The sequence below is a fragment of the Podarcis muralis genome, chromosome 8 (genome assembly GCF_964188315.1).
Source record: "Podarcis muralis chromosome 8, rPodMur119.hap1.1, whole genome shotgun sequence".
In the NCBI taxonomy this organism is placed as follows: Eukaryota; Metazoa; Chordata; class Lepidosauria; order Squamata; family Lacertidae; genus Podarcis; species Podarcis muralis.
In genome coordinates this window covers 38,973,559-38,999,238 of record NC_135662.1, presented here as the reverse complement: position 1 = coordinate 38,999,238, position 25,680 = coordinate 38,973,559, and the positions used below count along the sequence as shown (strand labels likewise).

Below are 25,680 nucleotides of genomic sequence, written 5' to 3'. Positions count from 1 at the left end.
GATCCAATTTGGAGTTTGCTTCCAGGAAGTTGCCATAATAGGGAAAACATTCCTTACTCAGATTAACATGTGCTCCTCTCCCAGGTCACACAACCAGCTTTGGAAAATGGGAATCTAGCCGTTAGAATCTTTTAACTACGTATGTGCATGGTCATTTTCTAATAACCTAGGACAACAACAGTTTGGTGCTTAGCCAAATATAAAACCACAAAGCTGTTTTCTTTTATTTTTGAAGGTATGGCAATTCTGATTTCCATTAATTATTATTATTATTAATAATTACATGCCGTGTCTGTTGATTTTTTTAAAACACAGCTCCTTCAGCACTTAAAGCACTCTGTTTTGGTACTTAATTTTGATATTATATAAGATGATGAGGTACTCCCAAATGAGGTGTAAATAAAGCCTACTTATGGTAATGACAAATGATAACTATTTTGTAGTTTTATGATTACTTGAATCTGATACCATCCCAAGGTACAAATCATGTGAAGTTGGTTTTAAAAAAAGAAAAGCCTGCTTGGTCTTACAGTTACTTCCTTCATACTGTCTTTGGAATCTACAGCATTGCAGAAAACAATCACTAGATAAGCTATCATTCTAATAACTAGGCCTCTATTTGATCTTGACAGGTGCTTCGGTGGGGAGCCTATACCCCAAGGAGGACCCTCCTTGTATCAATTTGAACATTAGACACCGAAGACAAAATTTACCTGAGGTCCTGCACACTCTCTCCAAGTTTGTCCAACAGAAACTTTATATCCTCACTTATGTCTTCATCATCATATTTCTGTTGTTCCAAGTTCTCCAGCTGCTTCAGAACTTTGCACTGGATCATGGCAAGAGCATACTCCTGGCGAGTTTCTCTTTCAGTAGACTTTTCAAGAAGATTCTGGAAAGAAAAGCAAAACAAAACGGTGTCAGACCCTGATAGCCATGAATTAAAAAGGTAGTGATGGAATTCTCTGTGAAGTGGCACTCCCTCTATATTTTGACTGACCCTACTGTCATTTCCCGCCACATTTTGCTAGCATCTTTACAGTTCTGTATCAAGAAGATGACATAGCATACTGAGGAGGGTTCAGACATCATCCTAGTTTCATGTGGATGGACTGCTGGATGTAAATTTTTACCTTTGCACAATAGCTAGTTTCTGTATACACACCTCTTATATCTAGGAAAGCAGAAGGCATTTTCAGTCTTCAAGTGCAAACTTTTGTCGGGCAAAAACAGTCAAGGAGGGTGTGAGGTAGTGCCAGTGGAAAATGTGGCCTGAGGAAAGTCCAGAGAGCCACAGAGGCCCAGAGGGTTGCATTTGGCCCCCAGACCTAAAGCCCCCCCACCCCGGTATAAAGAATTTGTAGTCTACATACTTCACTCACCCGAAATGCTGCAAGAATGATCCTAGTGACTTTCTCTTTTACAGACTCCTGAAGGATGTCAGACAGGACTGGGACAATATTATAACGCCGCAAATATTCACACATTTGAGGACTGAATGCCAGCAGCCAGATAGAGAAAATCATCTGATACTGAAGCTGGAAACCGCATTTGTTACTCAATACTCCCATGATACTAGAGAGCAGGGATAAAGCATAAGAAACATACCATTAGGCAGCTGCTCACTAGCCTATAATTCAGAATGTAAATCTTCACTTCCAGACACATTGAATTTGTAAAAGAAAAGCCTTTCACAAATATACTTCCATACAAATTAGAGAGACACTAAACAAATTAGCCAACACTAAACAGCCAAACAATAGAATGCAATTTAGTCTGACAGGGGTAGGGTAGGGTAGGGTAGGGTAGGGTAGAGAAGGGAGCAAGGGAGCAAAGCTCAGTTACTTTATTCACAGCAGAGGTGAAATCATCTGCTGGAACAACAGGGTATCTGATGGACCCTCCTTGCTCCAGCAAATGAACAAGGCAATACTGAGATTGCAGGGTTTCACTGTTGTTGTTGTTGTTTTGTGACAAATCAGAATACAGAGGAAGTCTCGAAATGAGAGAAATAATCAAGCAGAGCCTGGTATTGCCTTCCTTTTCTTTGACGAAGTTCCTACTTCCCAACAGGAGTTCAAATGGTAACAATTCTTTACAAGATGGTTTGCATTTCTAAGTGAAAGCCAAAGGTTACATTTTAACTGGCTTAAGATCTTTTGTTAAAGTGGAATGCGTTTGAAATCTGAACCTGTATACACTGATGTATATAATGGTGCTTGCTATCGTGAAACAATGAAATTATAGTCATGCTAGACCTAATAAAACTACAAATTATGCTGCCAGAATTTTTGAACTTTCCTTGGGGCCTGTATATGGGCTGCTGTGATAAAACTTCAAAATTTACATCTATGCATCTCTGAGCATAGTTAAGGGAACTTTTGGAACAGGGTTTGCTAACATTTCGCCCTCCATATGGCCACCATCCCAAACCACTAGCCATGTTGGCTGAGGGATTGGAATTCAACAACTTCCCAAGAGGCACAGATTTTCCTTGTCTCTCAGAATAGAATCAGTCTTTCTATCGCATGACTGCTAAGTTTACTCAGTAGCTATGGTTACGGACTGTGTCAAAGGCTTTTCAGAAGCCCAGCTATATTATCCATCACTCCTAAACATCTACATGCATTCTTGAGCAAAGTTACAGAAGTCCATACTGCATACACGATTGAGACAACTGAAGTTATATATACAGTGCAAACAAACTGTTCTTTAAAAATATCATGGACTCTCATCAAGGGAGTTATTTGGGAAGTAAACAGAATTTTGTTAAAGAATCCAGTCTGCTCACAGAACAATACCCAGAATTATTTAGGAGATAGGACTACAGTCGGAAGCCGAACAGAATCCGTTCCAGAAGTCCGTTCAACTTCCAAAACGTTCAGAAACCAAAGCACTGCTTCCAATTGGCTGCAGGATCGTCCTGCAGCCAATCATAAGCTGCAGAAGCCACACCAGATGTTCAGCTTCCAAAATTATTCAAAAACCGGAACCATCACTTCTGGGTTTCGTTCATTCGGGAGCCGATTTGTTCAGGAGCCAAGGCATTCGGGATCCAACATACGACTGTACAACACTGTTTTAGATTTGGAAACTTATCCAAGGACTCTTTTAACAGCTCAATAGAATGCATAAGTCAGTAGGAAAACACTTTCATCACGGATATACTAGAAGCTCATCTTTTTCAGTACAACAAATACTCACCAGCTAACTCCATCTGATTCGACCCATGCAAAACGGTATTCATTGACCCTGAGCATCAACTGCAAGCACCCGGCGACACACTGGACATATTGTGAACTCTACATGAAAGAAGAATACACCATTACAAAAAATACATATATCCTGTTGTTGCACTGTCTCCAATTATCACTGTCTCTTTTACTGTAACAAAAGCCAGCCCACTGCCATCAGTGCCTGTTGTTATTTCAAAGTTGTGTTTAGTCACTAAGGCTAACAACATTCATGCCACAGTGAGCAAGAGCATAATGTTATTGTTAACATATTCTGCTTGAATTCCAGATTTCCCCTCTGCTCCCAAGTAAGTCTTTTATTAGATGCTTAATGAAAAATACAGCACATGGTCAGTACATAGGGAACCAGTGTCCTCCTAAAGTTCCCCTATTCTTCTATTCCTTCAGAGTTCCTTCCTTCCTTTTAAAATTCCCTCATTTTCCCTAGCTTTTAGAAAAGTTTCCCACCTCTTCCTATATAGTTTCAGAACAACTATAAGTGGCAATTATTTTCTTGGACAATTATTTGTTATATATATTTTTGGTTGTGTGGCTTTCCCCCACTTAGCTGTTTGAGAACAATCTGGTAGGCTTCTGTTGTGTTTGTGCATGTGTGTACAATGGTACCTTGGTTCTTAAGTGCCTTGGTACTCAAACAACTTGGAACTCAAACACTGCAAACCCAGAAGTAAGTATCCGGTTTGCGAACTTCTTTGGGAAGCCGAACATCCTCAGTTTTGAGTGCCACGCTTCTGTTTTGAGTGTTATGCTGAGGTCTGTCTGTTTTTACTATTTACCGTATTTCGTTTTTGCAGCTCTTTTGTTTTTGTGACTGTGTGGAACCCAGTTGAGCTACTGATTGATTGATTGTGTGACTGCGGTACATTGATTATTGCTTTCATTTTATGGATCAGTGGTCTAGTTAGATAGTAAAATTCATGTTAAACTGCTGTTTTAGGAGTTGTTTTTAAAAGTCTGGAACAGATTAATCCACTTTGCATTACTTTCTATGGAAAACCATGCCTTCATTTTGGAACATTTTGGTTTTGGAACAGTTTAAGTTTGAGAACCAAGGCACCACTGTATGTAGCACTCACAACCTGGTGTCCTACAGATGTTGGTGGACTACAACTCCTATCACCCCTGACCATTGGCCACAGTGGCTGTGGCTGATGGGAGTTGTAGGCCAGCAGCATCTAGAGAGCACCACAGTGGCTATCCCTTCCCCCGAGTCCAAAAGAAAGTACCTTCACTTGCTTTCTAGAAACATAGCTCTATTGGTCTGTTGTGCAAAGAAATCCCTTGTATATACTTAATTGAGAATAACTGCACTAACCCCAGTGGGGCTTACTTCTGAGTTTGCCTTCTTAGGATTGAGAATTCTAATCAGAGGCAGCCACAGGGGAAACTGAAGCAGGGCAGCCTTCATTCCAGATGAGTTAAATCCATCCCTTCACCCAACATCAGCTTTGGCTCCACCCCAACTGGCCTGGGATCCCTGACAGATTATCCACAGGGCAATGCAGCCCGTGATAGAAAAAAAAGAGGTTGCCCATCTCTGACACAGAGCAAAGTCAGTCTTTTCAGAACAATTTCTGAGTAACAACATTTCAAAGAATATAAATGAAATGGAAGAGAAACAAATAAACATTAGCCCAAGCTACTACTGAATGCAGTTCACTGTCAGGTTACTCCAACAACATTATATAAAACAACAACAACAGCAATCCAAGGACCTGTAATTCAATAGATTATGTGTTCATTTGAAAGCATCGCCTCTATTCCAAACTTGTATCCAACCAACTATGGAACCCGGGGCAAATTTGTAAGGCTTCAACTGCATTGTCAAACTGCCTCAAAGCAATTACAGAACTGCATTGTTTTACAGCACAACTCACAAACTCCTACTCTCTTTTCAAAGTCGTCCCTGAACTTGCAGCGAGCAGCCATGACATTTTCAGAGAAAAAGAATACACACAATATACAGTAATCAATTTTATTTTGCTATGAATACAGTAGCTAGGAAGCTGAAGAACTGTTTCCTAACCTATGTACACACGACAGAAGGTATGTTATCTCTAATAATCTTTCTGCATTGTGAAAAACTTTAATAAAAAGCTTATTAAAAAGAAGAAGATACACTATCTCAATGTAAAGGATACATGCTTTTCTGTATACCTGAAGGAGCATCTACACCCCCATCGTTCTACCTGGACACCGAGGTCCAGCACTGAGGGCCTTCTGGCGATTCCCTCACTGTGAGAAGCCAAGTTACAGGGAACCAGGCAGAGGGCCTTCTTGGTAGTGGCACCCGCCCTGTGGAACGCCCTCCCAGCAGATGTCAAAGAGAGCAGCAATTACCAGACTTTTAGAAGACATCTGAAGGCAGCCCTGTTTAGAGAAACTTTTGATGTTTGGTGGATTACTGTATTTTAATATCTTGTTGGAAGCTGCCCAGAGTGGCTGGGGAAGCCCAGCCAGATGGTCGAGTATAAATAATAAATTATTATTTTTAAAATTTATTATTATTATTATTATTATTATTATTATTATTATTATTATTATTTTCTCTACACTTAGATTCAAAGTTTGAAAATGCACATGAATAAGACCAACAGGGTTCAATTTTCTTTACACCTCAAAAAATGCTCCTATTTAAAGCAGTTATAAAGGTAAAGGTAAAGGGAACCCTGACCATTAGGTCCAGTCGTGGACGACTCTAGGGTTGCGGTGCTTATCTCGTTTTACTGGCCGAGGGAGCTGGCGTACAGCTTCCGGGTCATGTGGCCAGCATGACTAAGCCTCTGGCGAACCAGAGCAGTGCATGGAAACACTGTTTACCTTCCCGCCGGAGCGGTACCTATTTATCTACTTGCACCTTGATGTGCTTTCGAACTGCTAGGTTGGCAGGAGCAGGGACCGAGCAACGGGAGCTCACCCTGTCGTGGGGATTCAAACCGCTGACATTCTAATCGGCAAGGCCTAGGCTCAGTGGTTTAGAGCACAGTGCCACCCGCGTCCCCTAAGCAAAGTCATAAATAACCCCAAATCACCGAAACCACCATCCTTCCTGTATTGCATCAGCAAATAGCAGAAAACCAAAATCACTGGTAGTATTCTCACCATTCTTTAATATCCATACCAAACACATGTGGAAATAGGATCAAAAGCTCCAACCAGATATAGCCCTCTTACTTTTCCTCATATCTAGTAGACTGCCAATATTAAAAACTTCCCGATACAGGGCTCCCTTCAGGCAACACTTAAAACTCTTTGGTGGCACATCAGACTAGCATGATGAGTCCAACCTTCCATGCTTTTCCATTCATGATTCCCAAGCACACAAATCCTAAGAGACCTGGACCACTATGGAAGTAGTGAGAATTTCAAAGCATTCCCTTTGTCTTGCTCAACTGTTCTGGATAGAACTGTCTCAGGAACATGCCTTGACTTGGCAGCAAGCATTGTAAACAGGTTTTTGTTACAGATGGGTAGCCGTGTTGGTCTGCCATAGGTTTTTGTTGTTGTTTTTAACAAAAAGCTGGAACATCTAAGAAAGCTGCCATCACCAAAAAAATTAAAAGTGAATAACCTTTTCAGATTTTTTGATCCTCCTTGCATTTGTTTTTATTTATTTTCCTATAAACCAGACCCTTAGGATCCTTATGGAAGGCAGAAAATACATTTTAAACAAATAAATAAAGGATTTTCAAGCTAATCCATAACTGAGAATTCACCAATCTTTTCCCCAAACCCTTCAACACATAGTATAGTATTGCAGGTGCCACATTTACGAAAAAATAAATTATGTTTAATTACATCCAACCATATGCAAATTAAGTGCAGCAGAAATTGTGTTTATAATACATCTCCAGAGCTGCCCATTTATCTCAGGTTAGTCTCCATAAACTGCTTCTATGAAATAAATCCTCAAGCTAAACTGAAGGAATGCAAAGTGTTGCTTATTTACTGCATTTATATCGCAGCTTTTTCTCCAAGGAGCTCAAAGTGGCATACATGGTTCTCCCTCTCCTCATTTAATCCCCACAACAACCTTATGAAGTAGGCCAGGCTGAGAGGCAGTCACTAGCCCAAGGTCACCCTGTGAGTTTCGTAGAGTTGCCTGGTCATTTGATGTGCACATCAACTCCAAAACCCCTCAGATTGTCAACTGTCAAAGAAAGACTTAAGTTGACTCAGTATTCATTTAAATAAGTTGAACAGGAAACTGAGTTAAAATCAGCTTCCTTTTACCCATTTTGGAATCTAAGTACTATTGTTTTAAACATTCAGTTATTCCCTCCCTTCAACCCTGTGCCCCAGGATAACTGCACAGCTATTACATGAGTCCCTAATGATAATAAATATTACACCTGATTACATTTCAGATTCCAAGAAGATTTGGTATAGCCTGAATTGTCGGGAATGTTTTTTATTTCTTAGAGACATCAAGTGGCAATACTGAGCAGTACAGCTTTTGAGATAAATGACATTTTACAATTGCTTTCTGAAGCATCTGCAGCTTAATGGACTGCTAATCCATGAGAATTATAATATTAACGTACCTAACAAGTATTCACAGAAGGAAATGGAGAGAGTAATTTTTAGCACAACAATGTTCTCTGCAGAGCTCTATTTCCCCTCCAAATTTACTGTGCCAATGGATAAGAAACACTTGTTTTATTTTTATTTGTTAACTACAGAACTGTCTTCTCCAGATCAAATCTCACAAAAACTTCCTGCAATATCATCAACAACAGAATAGTAACCTGCGAAGGCTAAACAGGTTGGGCGAGGCTGGGGATCACAGGTTGCAGTTTTACAGTACAGATACCCAGAGAGTGAGCCAAACGTATGCCTGGTTTCATTACTTTAAAAACAACCACCCCACAACTGTGGGACTGCTCTCTTATCAAAATATAAGCTAAACAAATAAGATCTTCATAAAGGATAAAATATTATTGCATGTATAGTTTCACCGATTTCAATGCCATCATATCGTAGTGATTGTTCAAAAGTGCAAAGATGGATAATATTCCTGTGGGATCTGACAGTGCCACATGCTTAGGATCACCCTGAAAACAACCATGCCATAAACATCTGGCCCTCCAGATGTTGCTGGATTATAAATCACAACTGACTGGGGTTAATGAAGTTGGAATCCAGCAACATCTGGGAGGACCACAAGCTCCTCATCCCAGCCGTAAATGATCGAGGAGCTGGCTGCAGAGATTTACAAGACAGAGAGATCCTGGAAAGAAACCTCAAACTCAGAAGCTGATTTGATCTATTATTCAAAGTCTCTATTGCTTTATTGGCCAGAACCCTATTGCCCAGCCTCCCAGGAAAAACATCACGGCATGGGGAAGACCAATCTACTGGTCAGAGATGTAACAGCTGCATGGATCTTTCCCTCCCAGAAAACATTCTGCTCCAAGTGCCAGCTGCCCTAGGACTGTAGAACCAAAGAGGTACATGCTCTGGCCCCATCCATCAGCCAGAGAACTAAGGGCTGTTGAATTGTGGGTTGGTTTGCAAGTCCCAGTGAACTCTGAGTTTATGGGTATCACCCATTGTCTGTAAACTGCGTTGAGAGTACAAATCTTCTAAATTAATATATTTGGAAAATATATTTCAACCTAGGTTAATAGACGAGCCTTCCTAGCATCAGTGCCCCACAAGAAACAATACTCCGGGCTAGATCTAGATAAACAGTGCAGTCCTAATGATGTCCATGCAGAAGTAAGTCCTATGAAGTCCACGGGGCACACTCCGAGATATATGGAGTTAGGACTGTAGTTTAAGTTAGTCATACTTTAGTTCCTTTGAACAAAGTAGTCAAGGCCAACATCTCCCACTGATTTGAGTGTTTCTAGCCCACTGTATCAAGAAAAGGATTAACAAATTATGCACAGATACTTACATCTGTTCCAGAATCGTTAGCACTACCACTGCTGCGTAGTTTCTAGCATGGAAAGGAGAAAGTTACATTTTAATTCGTAACAAGACAGCCCTTATGTACAAATCTACACATATAGCCTAATGAGAGAGATATATACATATATTTATTTTCCTACGCCTGACTGAATTGGAAATAAATTTCCGACCATCCCCTAAATATTGCTCACAAGGGTGGCAGTTAGTCACACATCTGGGGTGACTCCTATTCTGCTTCCAAATGGTTGGCCATGGCACATTTGCTCCCACTATCCAAAAGGGGAAATACTTTATTCTCTTTCAGTACTTCCCACATTTGACTCAGAGCATAGCCACAAAGTACCAACATTTCAAGCCAAGTAATGAGCATTTTCTGTACATTGATACGCTTCAGTACATTTAGATATTCTGCACATTTGAAGTATTTAATCCTCTTACATTAATGAACTTGAAAAATGCTTAATTGGCCGAGTGTTTCAATAAAATATGTGTATTTTAAGTAATAGGGAATTTAGCTCCATCAATATATATCTGGTAGCACACAAAGCAGCCAAAATATATCCTGCCCCAAGAGCCTGGCCACTGTAATACACACTGTAGGGAAAAGTTCCAATAACTTAGTATGTACAATTCCCCACTGCAGCTACACACACTACTATTCACAAAAATCAGGTAAAGGACATTATTCAGATTTAAATGCATTTACTGATTTGAATTTAAGGGCTCATTGGGGCTTGCACAGGAGAAGTTTGTTGTGGAGCATGAGCTAAAGTCATGATTAAATACAAGTAGTCGAATTTGTAGATCTGCCAAATATAGCTGTTTATAAACACTGCAATATCACCAGATCCCAACCTGGTGACCTCCAAGTGTTTTGCCGTACAACTATCATCATCCCCAGCTGTTGGCCAAGGGGAGCTGCACTAGACTATAATATAATTACCTGTGAACTAAGCTGGGTCTTTATCCAATTGAAATAATAATTTAAATCGCTGCCTTCCATCAGTTCTCTTCCCCAAGCTGCTAGCTTGGCAATAATTCTGGCTGCCTGAAAGAAAGTGCAGAAAGCATAAACTCAGACACATATTATCATAGATTTTGCAATAACATCAATGGATACAGCAGAGGAGCCATTGTTCAGCGGTAGCACATACACCTTGCATGTAGAAGGTCCTGTGTTCAACTTCCTGCATCTCAAAGCAGAGATGGGAAAGACTCTTTTGAAACACTAGAGAACCACTGGCAGTCAATGTCAAGGCAGTACTAAGCTAGGGATGTGGGTGGCGCTGTGGTCTAAACCACTAAGCCTCTTGGGCTTGCCGACCAGAAGGTTGGATGTTCAAATCCTCACGATGGGATGAGCTCCCATTGCTCTTTCCCATCTCCTGCCAACCTAGCGGTTCGAAAGCACGCCAGTGCAAGTAGATAAATAGGTACTGCTGCAGCGGGAAGGTAAACGGCGTTTCCATGTGCTTTGGTTTCCGTCATGGTGTTCTGTTGCGCCAGAAGTGGTTTAGTCATGCTGGCCACATGACCCAGAAAGCTGTCTGTGGACAAACACTGGCTCCCTTGGCCTGAAATCGAGATGGGCGCCACAACCCCATAGTCACTTTTGCCTGGACTTAACCATCCAGGGGTCCTTTACCTTTTACCTTTTTACCAGCAGTCTGACTCTGTATAAGGCAGTTTTCTATGTTCCTAAATATTAATACCTTTTAAACAGGAGCGTTACAATCTAAGAACCTTAGTTGTATCCAAGGAAGAGGACTGCAGTTCACAAACACTTATGCCATAGTAAATTTGTTAGTCTTTAAGAGCCACTAGACTCTTGTGAGAAGACAATCAAATAGCATAACCCCTCTACCACATCATCCCTCTTACTAATCCGGTTGGTTCAACCTCTTTACTGATAATAATATATGGCTGTTTTAAAATGCAATTTATCGCTGGCTTTTGATTAGCTAAACATTTGCCAACCTGAGGAGCAACAGCATGAAAGAGAGGCGTGAAAAGGGGCATTAGAAGAAAAGGCTAGCAGTTTAAAAAGAAAACCTAGTCATTAGTTTATATTTATGAACTGTCCCATTCTAAAGGTTTGGAGAAAGAGAGAGGCTGAGCATTACAGCTAAATCTAATAATGTTCATGTAAAACTAAGTCCTTTACCCTGGTCCTGTTTAAATCAACACTTCAAACAAGGTGACACTGATGGGTCATACAGCACATCCATATTGTACTCTGGCTTGGTCTCTGAAAATTTTATAGTCAGATAATGCAGGAATACTGCTAGGAATGCCTTCCTTCCATGGAAAACTTAAATACCATACTTTAAATAAAGCTGTTGTGTTGTTAATGGACAATTTATATAACCCTTAATTATAAAGTGCTGACAGGACATTGATATTGAAGGTCTAATAAATCTGTCCTAAGTTTTGCAACCAAAGGTCCCCTCTCAAACCCAGGCTATTTGACTGATCGGAAAGCTTACCATGTGCACAGTGAAAAGATCTTGACGATTCAACATAGGAAGGAAATAGGACCATGCAGTGTTCTTGCCGCGTTTTGCATAGTCAAAGAAAATACTAACACGTTGGTGATTTTCCTGCAAGCAGCATAAATGGAAAGGAAACACAGTTAGAAAACAGACGGAGACAGTTTTATCCTTGGGGCACTTGGAGATCAGCTGAGATTCTTGATGCTTAATTTTATAAACATAGTTGAAACATAGTTCTATATAAACATAGTTCTATTCTGTATGGATTGTTTTCACTTGCATATGTACATTGTATTTTTTAAATAATAATTTTTATTAAGTTTTCAATTTTACATTTCAAAATAAGCATTTTACAAACTTTAAAATATTCATTGACTTCCCTTCTCCTTCCATGGTTCATTTTACGTATTATACATTCCTGCATATTTTACTATAACCATTCAAATCAGTTTTCCACTTTTAGATCCATCAAAAATTATTTACTCTGTTGAATTTATCTTAGTGCTGCCAGCGTTCTCAACTGTATACAGTTATTTTCCAAAAATTCAATAAATGTTTTCCACTCTTTTAAAAATATATGTTCTTCTTGCTCTCTTATTCTACGTGTTAAATCTGCAAGTTCTGCATATTCTGTCAACTTAAGTTGCCAGCGCTCTTTAGTTGGGACCTCACTCACTTTCCATTTTGGGGCTAACAAAACACAGGCCGCAGTTGTTGCATACATAAATAACCTTTTCTAACACCTAGAAATTTATGTCTGGGTTATTCCCAACAAACAGGACTAGGGTTTTTTTTTTTGGGGGGGGAGTAGTTTTAAACATTTTTTTCAATTCATTATAAATCTTTTCCCAATATACTTTTACCTTTTTACATGTCCACCACATGTGAAAAAAGGTTCCCTCCGCTTCTTTACACTTCCAACATGTATCTGATTCTGTTTTATAAATCTTAGCCAACCTACTCAGAGTTAAATACCACCTATGAAACATTTTCAAATAATTCTCTTTCAATGAATAACATGCAGTAAATTTCAGGTCGCTTTCCCAAAGTTTCTTCCAGAGATTAAGATCTATATTGTGTCCTATATCTATTGCCCAGTGTGCCACTGAAGCTTTAACAAGCTCATCTTTTCTTTCCCATTCCAATAAAAACTATACATTTTAGACAGAAGTTTATTCTTATTTTGTAAGAGTTCTTTTTCAAGTTGTGAGCTTTGGTCCAGAAATCCATTCTTTCTATCTAATTTAAACATGTTGCATATCTGGTGATATTGCAACCAACCCATAAGTTGGCTCCTTAAGTTTTCCACTGATTTCATTTTGGGGTCATCCCCCCGTAAGTCACCATTGTCTGCCAATGCATATGTACATTGTTGTTGAAGCTGCTTCACGAACAGACTTCTGTTGAAAAGTGGTCTTTAAATGTTGTAAGCAAACAAAACTAGATGCTGGACTAGATGGATCGTTGTTTGATTTTGCAAGCCAATTCTTTGTTCCCCCTGCTTTGGAGAGGATTCATGCTTCTGGCAGGAGATTTGAGGCCCCTACCTGTTCTGACTCATTATGATTCTTTCACTCTCAGCTTAAACTTTTCAGGTGGTATGCTTGCCCAGAATATCAGCACAATGTGTTAATTTAAAAGTAATTTGGTACAGCAGCCCAAGATCTGCCTGTAAGTGCACTTAAGAGATGCTGCCTGAGCTTGTATAATCACCATGCTTCGTGCTAAGCATGTCTTATTTTAAAAATGTAATTGCTACAAATCTAAAATATTAGAACACATTAAGGTAATTTTGCACTATTCAGAACAAAATGCATTGTTTAAAAAAAAATTCAAGGAGGTCATCGGGCCAATAAAAGATTTGTTGCCAAGCAGACAGAACTGGCTTGCACATGTACATGGAAATCAAAGAAGTTATGCATATGTCCAGTGAGAAATGCTTTGCATATTTCATGCAAAATGTATTTTTCTTACTTCCTTTGAAGGGGAGAAACACATCAGCAAATATATAGCATACCTGTGACAATAGCGTAACCACCAACCACAGCTTTCCTGACCACATGTACCACAATGTTTTATTATCCTGCTACTCCCCTCTTTACAGAGGCAATCAAAGCAACTAACAGAATTTAAGAAATAGACAGAATTAAAATATTAATCCACATAATGAATATCATAAAGAAATAACTACGGACAGCCTAAGAAAAGCCTTAGAGTGTCAACAGACAAACTTAAAACAGCAATAAGATGAAAAGTTACTCCCCTAATATTTGACTGTTCAAGATAAAATGGGTAAGTGGGCTCATTATTTATATTTGATTAATGATGATCTTATACAATTTACGCTATATGCAATGGATAAAGTGCTGTTCTGTAGGATGTAGTTGGGAATGTTAATAAAAATAAATGCATATCTCTGTGGGGGTTTTTTATTTTTGAAAAAGGTTAACTGATTCATCTATTAATGGTTTCAGCCACACTTGTTCCAAGCTGTAAATGCAATCTTACTAACTGTATCAAAGGTACTTTCCACAAAGTACGGAGTGTAGGCAGAACCTAGCAGATGTTGATCACAGAAAGCTTATTCCACAAGGCATTGCTGCTCGGCCACCGCTGATCATTTCAGCAGATAAAGCACACAAGCTCCACTAAAATCACTAAAGGCCACTTGGTGCATAGGCTCTAGCCTTGCAAACCAATTTAAAGTGGGCAGCAAGCAGAAAGCTGTCTGCACTGAAATAAGATACCCACATACCAACAAGCACTGGAAATGGGGGAAAAACCAATTAACTTACCTGCAGCATATCATCCACCATTGTTAAAATGTACTGAACCGTTTGTTCCTTGGAGATGTGAGTCATGAGGTTTATGAACGTTTTAGCGCACTAGGGAGGAAAGAAGTAATCCAAAGAAAGTTAGAATTATTCGCAAGTGTTTTCATTCTTATTTTCATTTGGCAATTTTGCAAGCACAGCCTGTGTGAGGAACACTGAAACAATCCAAAGTTGCTTCACTGTAATAAACACAAGTATTGGGAAACTCCTCCCCAGCCTACTACTATTGCACCGGCTACATTCATTTAATCAACAGTCCAAACAGAATTTGGCAATGGGCTCTTGACTGTTTCCTCTAGAATATAAAGGTATGCTGTGTTTAATGCATGCCCTGCGGACACAAGGCCACAGATTAAGAGAACAAGACACAATCCCATAAAATAAAGCTGAGCCTCACTAACTTCAACAAAAATGTGCAAAACTGCCCGTTATACTTTTCGAAACTAACTAATATGGGAGTGGGGGAGATTGATTTTGTTCCTAGTCTGAATAGGAGAAGAGCGCTCCAACAAAGGGTTGCCCTATGTCCGGAATTTCCCAGACATGTGCTGTTTTTTGGGGGGGGCGGTATGCCCCTCCAGGCGGAATTTGGCACTGTACTTGAAATGTCCAGGTTTTGGGGGAAGGGGTATTTATTGGGGGAGGAGTTGGAGGGACGCATGTATGCCACCGAAGTGTGGAAGAGGGCAGGCACTGTCCGGGAAGGTCATTTTCAAAATATGGCAACCCTATCCAACAACAATTACTGCATTAAGAGGAGTACTTATACAATGTGTGCCTATACTTTAACAAGCAACTTTTAAATAATATTTACAATGGCTGTAGCCAGAGATGTACAAGTGTCAGTATGCTCGTGCAAGGAGGTTTTTGAGTTGTTTCCTTCTCACTGCAGCCCCAACTTCTCCCAAAGCTGCTCTGCAAAGCCAAGGCACCCTCTGGAACAGTATGGGGTGGGGCAGAGAAAGAAGAGAGTTGCAAGAAAGGAGGGGGCAAATTGCCAGGCAAGGCTGGGAAACTCTGCCTGAAACCCTGCAGAGCTGTTGCCAGTCAGTGTAGACAACAGTGATCCAGATGGACCAATGTTGCGGCTCAGTATAAGGCAGCCTCCTGTTGTCCTATGTAATTAAACTCCTTCTCCAGCTACAACCCAGTGCTCTATGGCACCCTAAGTCACATTCTCTAAGCACCAAGTGTGATTCACACTAGCATGCAAACGGCAAGCAGTTCAACTACACTTTTGGATTAGTTGCACAAAAAAATCTGACTGCAATAGCAGAACCCATAAAATGCTCAAAAAGAGGACTGCATATTCAAACAGCGGTCTAAGGCATTCTGACATGACTTATGGACTCGGGTGAAACTTCCATGATTTATTCTGCCTTGGGCAAAGCACACCTGGAATACTGTGTCCAATTCTGGGCACAACAATTTAAGAAGGGTGTTGACAAGCTGGAACGTGTGCAGAGGAGGACAATCAAGATGATTAACAGTTGACAGAGTTGGGTATGCTTAGCCTGGAAAAGAGGAGACTGAGAGGAGATATGATAGCCATCTTCATATATCTCAAGGGCTTTCATATGGCAGAGGGAATAAGCTTGATTTCTCCTGCTCTGGAGGGTAGGACTCGAACCAATGCCTTCAAGTTACAAGACAGGAGATTCCAACTAAACATTGGGGAAACTTTGCAACAGTATGAGCTAATTGACCATGGAACGGTCTCCCTCAGGAAGTTGTGGACTCTCCTTCCTTGGAGGTTTTTCAGCAGAGGTTGGATGGCCATCTGCCATGGATGCTTTAGTTGAGATTCCTGCATTGCAGGGGGTTGGACTAGATGACCCTTGGGGTCCCTTTCAACTCTACAATTCTGGCTTGCATTATTTATGCTTCTTGTCATCATACTCAGTGATAGAAAGAAAGTGCAGAAGGCATACGGTTAATTCACCAGGACATTTTCACAAATGATCTATGAGGAAAGCTGGCACAGAAGCAGAAATATAGATGACAAACTTTTAAAACCAGAATGCCAAAGACAAAACAACCACACACATTGGCTGTTCCTAGAACAGGAGATTGCCACAAAGAGATGCTGGGTTACCTGGTTGCCTTCATTTTTAATCAATTCTTGTTTCTCTTCTGGGCTCCTTTTCTGCTCGAATCTTTGAATAAATTCACAGTCTTCTGCTGAAATCATCTGCCCTCTAGCAAGGAAAACAAAGCTTTAAAGACTTCCTGTGCTATCATTGTTTTACTGCTTGTAGATTTAACAGAATATATCCTGCTGTTCAAAAAAAAATTTCCCGAGGTGCTAATGTAATAATTTCCTACAGTGACTGTTTAGTGAGCACACTTCCCTTTCCAAACATATTAAATAAATTTGGAGCATGTACTGTGTTTAGCCCAAGAGCATGGATGCTGTCCAAAGCCATTATCTTGCAAGGAAAAGGGCAGTGAAGACCCCAGTGTATCTTTGACGATTCAAAAGCTTCTATGGAGCCAAGGCTAATGGAATTTTTGACTTTTTTTTCCTTGAAGCAGTAAACCCCAACTCCATGCCTAATCATAAACTGCTTTTGAAAGGTCTACAGTGGTACCTCTTGTTACAAACTTAATTGGTTCCGAAGGTCCATTCTTAAGCTGAAACCGTTCTTATCCTGAGACACGCTTCCACTAATGGGGCCTCCAGCACACGATTTCTGTTCGCATCCTGGGGCAAAGTTCGCAACCAGGAGCAGCTACTTCCGGGTTAGCGGAGCTTGTAACCTGAAGCATTCGTAACCAGAAGCGTTTGTAACCAGAGGTAACATTATACTTAGTTTCAAAAGAACTTAAGAACAGGCCTGTTGGATCAGGCCAAATACTCTTGTACAGTCTACAAGAACAGCATAAAGTTGACCATGTTTTGAGTAAACTGTTTTCAAGTCTTTATACCCTTGGGTCTGTTTTGGAAGCTCCAGCTAATGTAGACTGCAGCAGCCAGATTACTTTTTACCCTTGCTGGTTAAGAATACTTGACACCATTGTTAAAACAGCTGCAATGGCTGCCCATCTGCTACTGAGCCTAGTTCAGGGTTCACGTATTGATTTACAACTTGAATCCAGGATACGTCAGGGATCTCCTGAAACTTTATATCCCAGCTTGATCACCAAGATCATCTACAGGTCCATCTTTGGTCATTCCCTGAGTTCGTGTGGCTCATCTGACAACAATGAGAAACTGAGCCTTTACTTTCCACCAGTCCACCAGTCCACCGGGAAATCCTGCCAAATAGTTCAGTGGGCACCTTCTGTGCCAGCTTTTAAACGCCTGCTGAAAACCTTTCGGTTCCAGAAGGCCTATGCAGGCAGTTAAGAGTACATCGTCCACAATGGTCGATTGATGTGTGTTTTTAATTTCTCTTTTGCTCTTAACTTGTTCTTAAATGTTATTGTTTCATTTTATGTTTATACATTGTTGTAAACCACTGTGACATTTTTTTTATGATACAGTGGTATATAAACATTTTTATAAATAAATAAATTATTCAGTGTATTTCTATGTAACATTAACACATATTGGGTAAGCCACAGGAAATCATCTATTGATTGTGAATTTCAATGTACTGTACAGTGGTACCTCGGGTTAAGTACTTAATTCGTTCCAGACGTCCGTTCTTAACCTGAAACTGTTCTTAACCTAAAGCACCACTTTAGCTAATGGGGCCTCCTGCTCCGCCAGAGCACGATTTCTGTTCTCATCCTGAAGCAAAGTTCTTAACCCAAGGTAATATTTCTGGGTTAGCAGAGTCTGTAACATGAAGCGTATGTAACATGAAATGTATGTAATCCGAGCTACTACTGTACTATTTTACCTTCCCTTAAATTTAGAGTTAATTAGCAGACTGCTTAGAAAAGATCATCAAGCCCAAAGAAAAAAGCCTTATTAAAAATATATGTTTTTAAATTCCAAGATAATATTCATTCCTACCATTTCAGAATAGTAACTAATCCTGGACACTGGGAACAATAAATAAATAAAGATTCTTAGACAGCAGTCCTACATCTTTCGGTTCCCCAACACCCTGACAACTTTCCAATGGCAGACCAACGTAATTCCAAGGCCACGAGGAAAAACAGCTGCTGATTAGGGATAAAGAACATGTCCTAAGTGATGTTATTCTTTTTTTTTTCTTCCTTGCAAGAAGTGTAGTTCTTCTGTTCACATGAAGTAGTAACAGTCATTATTTTATTTTTTTGCAATATTGAATTTGATCAGGCTGTAATCTCATTACTATTATTGTACAATATAATACTGTTCCAATTCTGTAATTATTTCGTCACACAGTGCCTGGTGAATATTAGGTGTTTGCTTTCCTGTAAATTTCACTGGTATTGTTTGTGAATTAATGAATCAAATGGGGGGGGGGGATTGTAAGTGTATGTGGCCTCAACTATTTAGACATTCCAGCCCACCCTTTGACCTGGCAATGTTCTTTTGTGCTGGTTAAATTCTTCTTTGTGATCTCTATTTAGCTCTTCTACAAACCAACATGCACTTATGAGCAATGGAGCTGTAGGAGGCTTTTGTGTGTGTAGTTAATTATGTAGTTAAATGGCAGAAAGCAATCTTAAGGATAGTGGAATTCCTCAACAAATTGGCATTTTAAATCCTGGACTTTGCCAGACTTCTGAAAAAGTTTATGAAAACTGTTAGGAAAAAATATTTCTATCAATCATATCCATCCATGGAACCCTACCCTTATTTGTTTTAACAAAATATCATTTCTGGTAATAACAGTTAATTTTCACTAACTCAGTATTTTTCCAGTTCTCCTAACAGCATGCAAGACCTTCCATGAGCATAAAAACTGTAACTAGTTTAGAAGCCTAGAGATATATGCTCCTTCTGGGAACCTGTATATTCCTGGGTATTAAAATACAGAACTTCCGTGTACTCTTGTAACTCTAGATGAAAGAAACAATGATAAATTTTCATTGCCTCATGTAGTCTATGTGCCATACTTTTCATACTAACTTACTGGAGATATGACTGCCAATTCACTTTGTTGGCTCGAACCTCGGCAGCTTTGGCAGCAATGATATTGGTGGGGACAGCAGCATCTACAGCACCCCGGATATCCATTTTTATGTTGATTTCAAAACCTGTTAAGAAAATAAAGGCTGCTATCAGTTTACATTGAACAAAGTGATTTCAGGAGTTTGAAATTGTGTTTATAAAGCTGCTAAACCTATGAGAAGTGACTATACTTCATCCAAAAGTTTAAACCCCACTGATTTAAAAAAAGAATTAAGCATGTACTTAACTTTTTAACACTGAAATTAATGAGGCTTACAAGTCTGTACATTCCACAGGATTGTTCCAGGTGCAGGCATTTGCATACCTTATTATTTGCTTATTTTCTACAGTTGCTCACTGAAACCTATTCTGCATACACCTCAATTTTCCAGGAATTATGTATTATGCTATCCTGACTGTACACTGATTTGGAATCAAACATCCTCTAACGATTTTCTTTTTAAGTCAAAGGCCCACACAGTTGCAGAAATATTACAATAATATATACAACATGATTAGCTCTGAAAAGATTTCCATGCAATACATAAAGCAGTTTTGAATAAAACAGAACTATAATCCAAACTTAGGCTGGTTTTTTTGGCAATCCACATAACTTCCCATACCTATATGATACAGGAGATGGCAGGGAGGGACCACCCCCTCCCACAACAAGGAATTAATGATTCCCAGCCAGGGCCCAGCCAGCTGTCCCCTCTCTGCTAGTTTTTCATCAGCCGGGATGGGGGGGAGCAGGGGTCCAGAGTACAAGCAGGCCTTCTGACCAATCCAAGCACCTGGTCAATGTCCTCAAGCCTTACCAACTGAAAGTCATCCAAAACAACAGGACTAGACAGTGCTCTGGACACCCCTTAAGGGTTATCTGCTGTAATAGTGGAGTCAAGATCCCAGTGGATGTAAGCGATGTTTTGCAAACAAGTCACAGCAAGCTGTCATCAGGTCTATCACCTCCTTTGGGCCAGACTGTAAAAGGCCCTTCCCTACCAGGAAAAGCTCTGTCGGACAGCACAATGAGGATGCAATGGAAAGCCTGAATCTCAACAGGAAGTGATCTGACCCGACAAGGAAGTGATGTCAATATCAGATCACCTTCTTCCGGCTCAGCCAAGAAAGCAGGGACCAGAGTGTGACCTGCCACAAGCGTTGGGGCAGCCCCATGGTCGTAATGGCAGTCATGGAGTCCTGGTCCACCCCAGAGCTGACAGCTTCAACATGGATGTTGAAGTCCCCCAACACCAGCAGTCTGGGAGTCCTCAGCATAACCTCCAAGATCAGCTCTATCAGTTCAGCCAGGGAGACTGCTGGGCAACGAGACAGACAGTAAACCAGAAGAATCCCTAATCCCAAAGTCAGGAACACACATACTCTAGATTCTCTCTCTCTCTCTCTCTCTCTCTCTCTCTCTCTCACACACACACACACACACACACACACACACACAACTTGACAGACAGCCTGGAGAGAAAGAGTGTTCTCACTTCTCACATTCTATCAGCTCTGGCTCAGGGCCATTCCCCCCCCCCCCCCCAGGTAGCAGCTACTTTGTGGAACACTCTACTTAGAAAAGTTTGTTCACCTCTTTATTTCTTGAACAATTATTCCAACCAAGCTAATACAATTAAATCAAAAAATCCTCCCGTAGGATATAGCTCCTCTGATGCTGGGTATTTTTTTTATTATTGTATTAGGATGGGTGGGGCTTATCACACTTTTATAGTTTACTTTGATAGTGCTCATTCATTTTAGAAAAGTAGTAAGTAAGTAAATAAATCAACAACAACACAAGAAAAAATGTGCAGAATGCCCTTTCATTTATCATAAACTATTCAGTGTTATGTGACATGGGCATGGTTCCAAAAATGATCTGCACATCTGAGATTGTAGATTTGTTGCCAAATAAGGTTCAGGCTGCTAACCAAACTCAGTTTCAGGCAGCAAGTAATTTTGCCCAGAAGCTAAGAATTAACTTGAGTTCTACTTCCTGTGACCTATAACCAATGTCACTTCCCCTTTCCAGCTAAGGAGTAACTTTTCAATTTTTCAACCCTATACACACTTTCTAGCTGTAAGCACATGTTCGAGCATGAACAAGACTGTGCTGCATGAACAAGATTGCACTGAACATCATCCTAAAGTGACACTTTTTTTAAAAAAAGAGAGAGAGAATGGAAGTATAGTTTGAATACCAGAATGAATGACCTTCACCACTTCTGCTTTCTATTTTCTTAGGGGGTGTCTGGCCTAGTCCAACTCTGATGCCAAAACAAGCTGCCTGAGCTTTTAATGCATTAAATCATTGTTAGGGCAGAACTCTCCATAAACATCAGATAACTCAGCCTGACTGAACCTGTTCAAACTTCATCAGGACCATTTGCCTACACACAAAAACCATATAAACTGTTTCCTCCTTTCCACTGGAAACATGCAATGACTGTTATTGGATGAAACATTTCCTTCTGCCCTCTATGTTAGTGTCAACAAGATCAAGTCTTGCCTCAGATGAAGGCAGTTGAACAACCATTTTTCAATCTAGCATACAACCCAAGTTCTCCTATATGTACTCCAAAAGTCATTAGCAGTACCAAGCAAGATACTGGTATGATTACAAGGAGCACAAACATTTAACGAAGTGGTGAGAGAAAACCTAATGGTTCAGTAAGCTCAGGGACAGCAAGATTCAGAAAAACAACTCTTATAGAAAGACTGAAATAACTAGACAATTCCCATCCCGAGATCAGAGTGGCCCTGTGCTGTTTTGCTTTTTTTCAGTGTTTCCCAACCTTTTTTGGGCAAAGGCACACTTGTTTCATGAAAAAAATCTCGAGGCACACCACCATGCCAGATGGGGAAAAGTCACTTTTTACTTATGTAAAAAAAAAATAAAAAAATAGTAACAGCATAGAAGGTAATGGTTATCTCTTTGATGTCTGATGGGAGGGCATTCCACAGGGCGGGCGCCACTACCGAGAAGGCCCTCTGCCTGGTTCCCTGTAACCTCACTTTTCACAGTGAGGGAATTGCCAGAAGGCCCTTGGCACTGGATCTCAGTGTCTGGGCTGAACGATGGTGGCGGAGACGCTACTTCAGGTATACTGGACCGAAACCGCTTAGGGCTTTAAAGGTCAGCACCAACACTTTGAATTGTGCTCGGAAAGGTACTGGGAGCCAATGTAGGTCTTTCAAGACTGTCGTTACGTGGTCTCGGCGGCAGGTAGCAGCGCTCACAGCTTACGGACTGCACCGTGTAACAGGTGTCTGGCCCAGCAGCCTAAGGCGGACAAGCCACTGAAACAGGCATTCAGAATCCGTTCATTTCATAAAACCTGCAGGGCTCAATCTCTGTGTTTGTGTATGTGTGTGTTTCTGTTTTGCCCAAGGGTCTGGGGGTGGGAGAGAGCTCTTTAGCATGATGCTTTTAAAACAATTAAATTATCAACAAACAAACCTGATGATACGAATAGCAACGTCAGGTGCTAGGGGGGGGGGGAGAAGGGGGCCTACTCAGAAGTAAATACTGCGTCCAGGCGCAATTAGCGCTGATTTAAGGTGCACCAAGACTGCCTAAAAACCTCACCAAAGATATGCAACAAAGCGCTTCGTTGCAGAGGGGAGAGTTTGTGCACCGTGGAGGCTGGAGGGCTTCTATTCTACATGCGGGGGTTGGGGGGGCGAGGAAAATGTGCTCCGTGGTGGGGCGGGGAAGGCAAAGTTGCAAAAGCGCCCTGCTCCTTCTTCCGCGGAGGGAAACGCTCCTGCGGAGGCGAGAGGCAGCGAGGAGGCGACGAGGTGAGGCTTTTGTGAGGTAGGGAGAGGAAAGACGGGGGAGGGAACCCAAGGAGGATTTGCACGAGAGGGAATGAAGGGGAAACGCGCCTCCCACGTGGAGCACTTTTCCCCGGGAAATGCACGGGGTGGGGTCGTGGCTGATCCGTGCTGCGCGCTCGCGTCGTGCGGCCCAAAGTGCTGCAGGATCGCCAATGCAAGACCCCCTTTTAAAACCTCCCCCTCCCCCAGCTCTGGAAAAAAAGGGGGAAGGGGATGGCGTCGGCGTCGGGGTGCGGAGGCTGCCCGTGCCCGGCCAGGCGTCGGTGGCGGTGTCAGCGCTGCTGCAGCGGCTGCTCCTCCTGCGAGCAGTGAGTGGAGCGCAGCCGCAGCGGCGCGCACGCTAGGGCGCAAGGCTGGCGGTGGCGGCGGGGAGCCCGGCGGAGGAAGGAACTTGTCCCTTCCCTCTGGACTCGCGCCCCCCGCAGATGTTGCGCCCGGTGCGACTGGCACCCCTGGCACCCCCCACGCTACGCCACTACTCCCACGGCACACTAGGCAACGTCCGGCGGCACACTAGTGTGCCGCGGAACACCGGTTGGGAAACACTGTTTTAAATATGCACAGCAGCATCTCCATCTTGGCACTTATTTTTCTGCACCACTTAAAGAACATCTAGCCCAATAGCTGAGAGTGCAGCAGAGCAATCAAATTCATGGATTCCAAGACTAGCAAAGGCTGGGATTAGCCACAACAGCAAGGGGGTTCAAAAGCCAGAACCTCAGTAATGCCTCCCAAGTACCAGAGCCTGGAGATAATAGAGAACCACCCTGCTCTGCTTGTGACCTTCCCTGCGGCATAATCACTCGTCGCTTAAACAGATGCTGGGAATCCGCAAGAGCTTTCCTAGCTGAGAGTCTTTTGCGGGCAGCGGGTACGTGGGTAGCCCGGGAGGCGAGAACGAGGCGGCCTTCCCTGAGTTCCAGCTGAGTCCCCTGGGCAGCGCGCAGCTTCCTTGCCAGCGATGCTCGCCCGAAGGCAAGCGGGCGCAGCGCCTGTCCCTTCCCGGTGCCCACCAGCCCCACCCCAAGGCCTTCCGCTCCAGCCCCTGTCCCGCTCCCGGGGCTGCAGGCCTCACTTACCTCCTTCGCTTCGTAGGCCGGCGATGAAGTCCCCGGAATCCGCAGCGGCAACGGGTGACCCGGACTCAGCAGCTAAGCAGAAGAGGGACAGCCGAGGCTCACGGTCATGTGACTGCGCTCAGCTGACAACAACAGCGGCCGAGATAGGACGACGCTACGGGTCCCCGGAAGGCTCCGTTCGCGAAGCGGGAAATGTTGGCCAAAAGAGGAGGCGGGGGACGCGGCGAGGGCGAGCGTGCTGGGCCGGTATGTTGGAACGCTGTGTAGACGCAACTTTTATTTCCAGCGTCACAGGACGCTTTTCTTTTTATTTTCTAACGTTATTGGAGGGTTAATGGGAGAGTTTTAAGAGAGCATTTGCAGGCAGCTGTGATAAAACAATTATATAGCCTGGTCCGTGGCAAGTTTAGTAACGCAATGACCTCCAATGCACTCGCCCTCCCCGCAGCGCGCGCACGTACACAAACATAGAACTTTGATCATCTGCACAAGTTCCAGCTTGTCCATATCCTTCTTAAATTGTGGTGCCCAGAACTGGACACAACATTTCAGGTGTGGTCTGACCAAGGTAGAAGAGTGGTACTGTTACTTCCCTTGATCTCTTACTGTTACTTCTGTTGATGCAGCCTAAAAGAACATTAGCTTATTTTGCTGTTGCTGCATCACACTGTTGACTCGCGTTCATCTTGTGGTCTATTAAGGCCCCTAGATCCTTTTCACGTGTACTACTGACAAGCCAGGGGTCCCCCATCTTAATATTTGTGCAGCTGCTTAAAACCTGACATTTTTCCCTAGTGAAATTCATTTTGTTAGTTTGGGTCTTGTTCTCCAATCTGTTAAGGTCATCTTGAATCCCAATTCTGTCTTCTGCGGCAGACAGAAATGGGAGCTCCTCCTCCCATTTTGGTATCATCTGCAAATTTGATGAGCACCCCTCAATTCCTTCTTCCAAGTCATTTATAAAGTCGTTGAACAATAGCAAGCGTCTCACTTGTCACTTTTTTCCCCATCAGTGGAGTACTCTTTGGGTTTTGGTCATTCAACCAGCTAAAAATCCACCCAACAGTTACATTGTTCAGACTACATTTTACCAGCTTCTCTGCAAGAAGATCACGGGGGACTTTGTCAAAAAGCCTTACTAAAATCAAGATACACTACATCCCCAGCATTCCCCTGATTCACCAAGCTTGTAATTCTATCAAAAAAGAA

The 25,680-nt window shown here is 41.9% G+C and overlaps 2 protein-coding genes across 3 annotated transcripts in view; one reads left to right on the top strand and one right to left on the bottom strand.

The window, feature by feature from the left end:
* Positions 1-24,585, bottom strand: part of ATP6V1H (ATPase H+ transporting V1 subunit H) — a 34,509-nt gene extending 9,924 nt beyond the window's left edge. The window contains exons 1-10 of the mRNA XM_028736963.2: positions 24,472-24,585; positions 19,512-19,635; positions 16,592-16,694; positions 14,458-14,547; positions 11,657-11,770; positions 10,114-10,218; positions 9,157-9,198; positions 3,205-3,302; positions 1,383-1,575; positions 714-892 (exon numbers count right to left, since the gene is read on the bottom strand). Coding sequence (XP_028592796.1) covers positions 714-892; positions 1,383-1,575; positions 3,205-3,302; positions 9,157-9,198; positions 10,114-10,218; positions 11,657-11,770; positions 14,458-14,547; positions 16,592-16,694; positions 19,512-19,615 — 1,028 coding nt within the window. The 5' untranslated portion in view covers positions 19,616-19,635; positions 24,472-24,585. The remainder of the gene's footprint in view (positions 1-713; positions 893-1,382; positions 1,576-3,204; positions 3,303-9,156; positions 9,199-10,113; positions 10,219-11,656; positions 11,771-14,457; positions 14,548-16,591; positions 16,695-19,511; positions 19,636-24,471) is intronic.
* A 38-nt stretch (positions 24,586-24,623) lies between these two features.
* RGS20 (regulator of G protein signaling 20) overlaps positions 24,624-25,680 on the top strand; it is a 47,239-nt gene continuing 46,182 nt past the window's right edge. The window contains exon 1 of one of the 2 annotated variants that reach the window (XM_028736964.2): positions 24,624-24,717. The gene's annotated coding sequence lies outside the window, so the exon portion shown is untranslated. The remainder of the gene's footprint in view (positions 24,718-25,680) is intronic. The other variant, XM_077933021.1, reaches the window with a different exon arrangement.